The sequence below is a fragment of the Dendropsophus ebraccatus genome, chromosome 12 (genome assembly GCF_027789765.1).
Source record: "Dendropsophus ebraccatus isolate aDenEbr1 chromosome 12, aDenEbr1.pat, whole genome shotgun sequence".
Lineage (NCBI taxonomy): Eukaryota > Metazoa > Chordata > Amphibia > Anura > Hylidae > Dendropsophus > Dendropsophus ebraccatus.
In genome coordinates, this window is record NC_091465.1 from 21,229,947 (window position 1) to 21,236,498 (window position 6,552).

Below are 6,552 nucleotides of genomic sequence, written 5' to 3' on the forward strand. Positions count from 1 at the left end.
GACATCTGATAATTATTCTCATGATCATTATTTTGACGCCCGCGCAGAAAACGTCTGTCATTTAATACACTGTGCGCATTGGGCGGTCGCCATTCCATTGACTTCAATGCATTCTATTAGGGGCAATTAAAATGCTTTAATAACAAACGTAATTTTAAATGGAAAAAGCCTTTTCTCTCTGTCCTTTTTTTTTTTAATACTAAGTGTGAACATAGCCTAGGATTGTACACACCTGAAACTAAAGTATTGGGACGTTTCTTTATGATTCTTTTTCAAAAACCATATCAGATTTATTGGAAAAACAGTCCCCTTGTATCAAAGCCGGGATCATGGTGGAGTTTATAAGATCTGGAAGCCATTTTCCAAGAGATGATGCCTATCCTTATCTTTGGTTTTAGCTGTGTGTACTAAATGCTGAAGACCATGGGTCTCCAAACTGCAGCCCTTCAGCTGTTGCTAAACTACAACTCCCATCATGCCTGGACAGCTAAAGTTTTGGAATTGGCTCTCTAGGCATGATGGGAAATGTAGTTTTGCAACAGCTGGAGGGCCGCAGTTTGGAGACCCATGCTGAAGACAATCACTCTGTATCCTTCTCTACTGATAAGATACATCATCATACATAGCATCAGATCATGAGATGATAATCAGTCACAAGTTAGGAATGAGACCTTATGACAGCCTTGGGATCCTAACAGCTCTATTGAAAGCAACCACAGATCAGGGCCAGGACAATGGGTAGGCAGGGGTAGGCAATGGCCTAATGCGCCATCTTGTGGTAAATGACAGGGGGCGCAATTTTCATCTTCTTCAATTTTTTTTCAGGCTAACTCTTATACTCCGCCTAGCGCAGCCCCTCCGTGCTAACGTAACAACCCCCCTCCCTGGCGGACAATATTAAACATACATTTGCAGTTTCTGAATCACTATGTGGGGGCTATACTCTATGTGGGTCTATACTATGTGGGGGCTATACACTATGTGGGGGCTAGTCACTGTGTGGGGGCTATACACAGTGTGGGGGCTATTCAATATGTGGGGGCTATTCACTGTGTGGGGCTATTCAATATGTGAGGGGCTATTCAATATGTGGGGGCTATTTACTGTGTGGGGGCTATACACCATGTGGGGGCTAGGGGGCTATACACTGTGGGCGCTACACTATGTGGGGGCTATACAATATGTGCGACTATACTTTATGGGTATTAACTGTGTGGGGGCTATATACTATGTGGGGTCTATACACTATGTGGGGACTATACTGTGTAATTGCTATACACTATGGGGGAGATTTATCAAAGGGTGTAAAATTTAGACTGGTGCAATCTGGCCACAGCAACCAATCACAGCTACTTTCCTTTCACCAGAGCTGGAAGCTGAGCTGTGATTGGTTGATGTGGCCAGATTGCACCAGTTTAAATTTTACACCCTTTGATAAATCTCCCCCTATGTCTGTATGTGTGTGTGTGTGTGTGTGTGTGTGGGAGGGGGGCATTTGCCTTCTCTGTCTAGGGCTCCAAAACTCCTTGTCCCGGCCCTTCTATACATGTACATTACTAACATCCAAACGCAGTTTTACCATGTGTCATACTTACCTTATTTTCTGGCCGTAATAATACATGTCACTTTGTCAGAGTGGGGTGCCACTGCTACGAAATACTCAGTCTTTGTGCCCCATTAGGTCACATGGAAATACTATTGATGCATCTCCTCCGCACTAGACATGAATTTATTTGCTTAGAATCAATTTGTTTCAGGGAAATCTAGTAGAGGAGCAGGGACTTCTGTCAAAGATAGATGTCCCTGCTCCTGCAGGGAGGCGATTATTGGAGTTAACATTTATGTCGCCAGGAACATCGTGTTAACCCAAGTAAATGTAAGGCTCAGGGTTAAGTATGCCATAGGAACTTCCACTTACAATCTTTTACCCTCTGGGTCTGGTAACCCTTTTACCAGGAGGAATACAGCACATGTTTCTGTGTCCCCTTTGTGTCCTCATATAAGGCGCTAGCCCCCATCGATCAGTTGCTGATGAACTATCTTGTTGATAGCTTATCAATACAAATTGCTCATAAAACCCCTTTAACAGCACACACATTATATATTCCATATAATAAAAGGAAAAGCTTTTTTAAAAATCTTTTTTTGAACTGTGAGATTTAAAAAAAATTGTAAAAATTTTTTGAGGTTTTTATGATGTTCATCTTGTGGTTAACATGCAGGTTAATACAATTATGGCAATAGCAAATTTATGTAGTGTTGTATAATTTTTGCACATGGCCTTTGATCTTTAGATAATTTTTTGGGTCCCTTTAAGGTTTTACAAAACAGGTGCAACTGCCACCTCTGCACCCCCTTTAACTAGCTCAACAGCTCCCTACAAAAAGTCTGTGCAAAATCTAAGAAAATCAGAAAATAAGAAATCATTGTGAAGAAATAAACACCACTTCATTTCCATTGTTAACTCATTGTGCTTTTTATTATAAATAAACATTTTCCATGTTGGTTTACGTAGTGATTAGAAAATTCCTTAAGGGTGCGTTCACACCTACAGGATCTGCAGCAGATCCGCAGCAGATTTGATGGTGCAGATTTGATGCAGTGTTCAGTTATTTAAATGAAATCTGCTGCGGATCTGCTGCAGATCTGCTGTGGATCCGCAGCAGAAAATCAGCTGCGGATCTTGTAGGTGTGAACGCACCCTAAAGGGTTTTATGGGTCTTTGGACTTTTTTCAGCATTTTTGCACCACATATTTCATCCCGCTACTATTACCAAATTTCCATATCTTATATTCCATAGCGTTTAATAGCATTAAGGTATATTTTTATTGCGATAGATCAGAAGTAAGAGAAGTTTGATCTATGGTTATGATTGGCAGTAAATTATAGGAGCTTGGCTGCTACATAGAAGCTACTGACTGGTTCAAGCAGCCTTGACAGCAGTGAGAAAAACAAACTGCCTGTAATCGGTCAGATCAGTTTCTACTTTACTGTCTAACACTTCACAGGTTTTAATCTTAAACCCTTCATTGACCAGATTCTTCCTTAGAAAGCTTTCATCATAGGTAAAGACGTGATGTCTGTCATTACCGACTGCATAATATGTAGTATTGAGGCACCCGATAACAATTAGCAGACCACCCGGTTTCAGGAACTTTGTTATTTTTTGGAAATTTTTGATGTACTCATTTTCATCTTGAGAGATCACGTCCAGTAGCCATGCCGTGATTATGCAGTCGGCTTGTTCTAAAACCTCTGGGTCTGTCAGATTTTCCTTCTGGAGGTCGAATTTCACCATCTTGATAATGGATTTCTTCAGTTTTTCTTCTCTGTCAATCTCTGCTTGATCACTGAAAAGGGTCATGATATCAGATATTTTTACCATAGGAAATGGAAAAAACATATTCAATGTTTTGTTACTTTTTCTTTGTCTTGTTCAGACAAAAACAGCTTTAGTGTACCCCCCAAAATGCATAATTATACCCCTTCAGATCAGCAAAGCATGTTTGTTTACTGGCACAAGGAGAGGGGTATAGAAGGCTAGCAGTCACTCTTGGAGTCCTTGGGAAGCAAAGCATGGGGCGAATTTAATGGGTTGTCCGGGAAGCAGAAAATGGCTAAAACCCGAACAACCCATTAAAGGGACAAAGCCTTGTTTCATTAAAATCAGTCAGTGGAAAGTTGGCCTTTCTGTGGAGTGAAGGGTAAGTGGACAGTTGGACTGTCAGCGGAGTGGACACTCAGTGGACAGTTTGTCTGTCAGTCAAGAGGATGGTCAGTGGATAGTTTAACTGTTAGTGGAGTGGTCAGGGGGTGGCTGGGCTGTCAGTGAAGTGGATGCACAGTTAACAGTTGGGCTGTCAGTGGAGTTGATAGTCAGTGGACAGTTTGGCTGTTAGTGGAGTGGACAGTAAGTGGACAGTTGGGCTGTCAGTGAAATGGATGCTTAGTAGACAGTTGGGCTTTCAGTGGAGTGGATCGCTAGTAAACAGTTGAGCTGTTAGTGGAGTGGACAGTCAGTGGACAGTTGGGCTGTTAGTGGAGTGGACAGTCAGTGGACAGTTGGGCTTCTAGTGGAGTGGACAGTCAGTGGACGTTTGGGCTGTCCTATATAGAGATGAGGGTAGACAAACAAAGCTATATGGACTTCCTAGAAGTCAGACTCATAAACTACAGTAGGCCTCCTAACCATTAGTATCATAGTGAAAGAGTACACAAAAATAACATGGAATGGTTTGCCCACACAAATCGAGATTCTGGAGCAGTATTAGGGGGCTTCAGATCGTCATATTAGTAATCATTTAGACCTTCATTGTTCCTACATTCCCCTATTCTATTCATCAGTGATAAATGTAATTTGTTGGTCTCTTTAATTGGAATTGCAAATAAACTGCCTATGAATTGGTTTTGGTTACACTCGCCTTACCAGGCTTCCTTCAAGACAGACTAGACTGGGTTATAGAAGTAAAATGATCCCCAAAATGGATGTGCAAATAAAGGTCAAAACGGTCACTTTTTCTGTTTATCAGTCAAAGGAATTAAAGGGGTAGTGCGGCGGTAAAGAATTATTCACAGAATAACACACATTACAAAGTTATACAACTTTGTAATGTATGTTATGTCTGTGAATAGCCCCCTTCCCCGTGTCTCACCACCCCCACCCGTGTACCCGGAAGGGTGGTGCGCTATACATACCTGTCACGTGCCAACCCCCGTCTCCGATCTTCAGTCAGTGACGTCTTCTTCGGACGGACGGCGAACAGCTCCGACTGTGCCGAATGCCGGCCGCCCTCTGCAGCACCATCCGATGCTCAGCCGCGATTAGCTGAGCATAACTGTGCTCGGCCAATCCCGGCTGAGACGCGATTGGCCGAGCACAGTTATGCTCAGCCAATCGCGGCTGAGCATCGGATGACGCGGCAGAGGGCGGCCGGCACTCGGGATGATCGGAGAGCTTCCGCCGTCCGTCCGAAGATGACGTTTGGTACAAGATGGCGGATGGGCGCGACACGGATCAGGTAATGTATAATGCACCAACACTTCCGGTTACACGTGCGGGGGTGAGGGGACACAGGGAAGGGGGCCATTCACAGACATAACATACATTACAAAGTTGTATAACTTTGTAATGTGTGTTATTCTGTGCATAATTTCTTAGCGCCGCATTACCCCTTTAACACTTTTCATCAGTTTGACATCAGTTTGCACATTTATATCTTTTTCTGACAGGATCCATTCTCCTCTGACTATGCAGTCAGTCAGTTTCAAAAACAGATCATAATGGATGAGCTGTAAATGGACCAAATGAAATACTCTTTAATTTACGTCCGTCATAATTGACATCAATAAAAAAATAAAAAGTACTTACCCCAACTCCACCCCAAACCCCGACCCCCAGTAATCAAACATTAATGATGCCCTATCCAAAGGTCAGTCTTTTAGTGTTCCAGTCCTTGAGTAACCCCTCAACGCAAAGAGAAGCTAACATAAGTGAAGAGGATATAGGGGCTCTACATTTGATTTATCTACTTAAAAAATATACCTCCGAAGCTGATAAAAAAGGTCTTAGGTGAGAAGCATGATTGGCCAACATAGACAGGAAGAAGACAGCACAAAACACAGCTAAAAAATATGGTGGGCCACAGATCTTACTGTCGTATGATATCATGGTATCTTACCCGGTACCTTGAAGTCCTCTCCAATAATTATGTGCATGAGCCCAGTCAAAGGCTCCAGTATGCGTTTCCAGCCACTTTTTCAGCTCCATGATGCAGGAATCATTCAATTTCAGTATAGTAATCTCTGAGTAAAAATCAGAGACAGTATAGAGCTGATGGATAATGGAGCCAATACTGAAGTCATAGGCATTCTTTCCTTTAAAATGACCTGCAGGTAGAGAAGCAAAGATGTGCCATAATGTCATAACCACAAAAACATCTCATCCAATAACCTAGGATTGAAAATACAAACCTGCAGCCAATACATCGTGTAATTTCTTCATGAGGAAATTTAAAGTCTCTTCTGCAAATTTAGATTCTCCAAAACCCGAGAAATAAGTCTGTAGGAAGCCCCTGCTATTCATTCCATGCATATGGTAGAGTTTTTTCTTTGGTGCTTCCATTCTGTGGTTCCCAAGGTTTCCTATACTAGGAGCTGGTGGGCTGTAAATGTAGCGGTGGTGTAGTCCCTTTTATATTCAGCATGACATATGGTGTTTAGTCACTTACAGATTGCTTACAGTATTAAGGCTCAGTAAATGTTTACATTAAACACATTGCCGCAGCTGAGCAAGTCTGTTTGATTGACGTTTTTCTCTGCCTGTTTGGAACCTGGAGGATCAGAACACCGGTTCAATGGGGATCCGGACCAGGCTCTTGATCCTCATAAAAGAAAGCTGAGCCAGTCTCTAAGAGCTGGCTATTAAAGGGGTTATCCAGCGCTACAAAAACATGGCCACTTTCCCCCTACTATTGTCACCAGTTTGGGTGGGGTTTTGAAACTCAGTTCCATTGAAGTAAATGGAGCTTAACTGCAAACCGCACCTGAACTGG

The 6,552-nt window shown here is 42.6% G+C and overlaps 1 protein-coding gene across 1 annotated transcript; it reads right to left on the bottom strand.

Annotated features, from left to right (window-relative positions):
* Nucleotides 1-2,451: 2,451 nt before the first annotated feature.
* Nucleotides 2,452-6,180, bottom strand: LOC138769551 (nicotinamide N-methyltransferase-like). Its single transcript, XM_069948099.1, has 3 exons — nt 5,972-6,180; nt 5,680-5,887; nt 2,452-3,351 (listed from the first exon to the last, which is right to left on the bottom strand). Exons 1-3 carry the CDS (start codon nt 6,120-6,122, stop codon nt 2,925-2,927), a joined length of 786 nt encoding a protein of 261 aa, XP_069804200.1. The 5' UTR covers nt 6,123-6,180; the 3' UTR covers nt 2,452-2,924.
* Between the last annotated feature and the right edge of the window lie 372 nt (nt 6,181-6,552).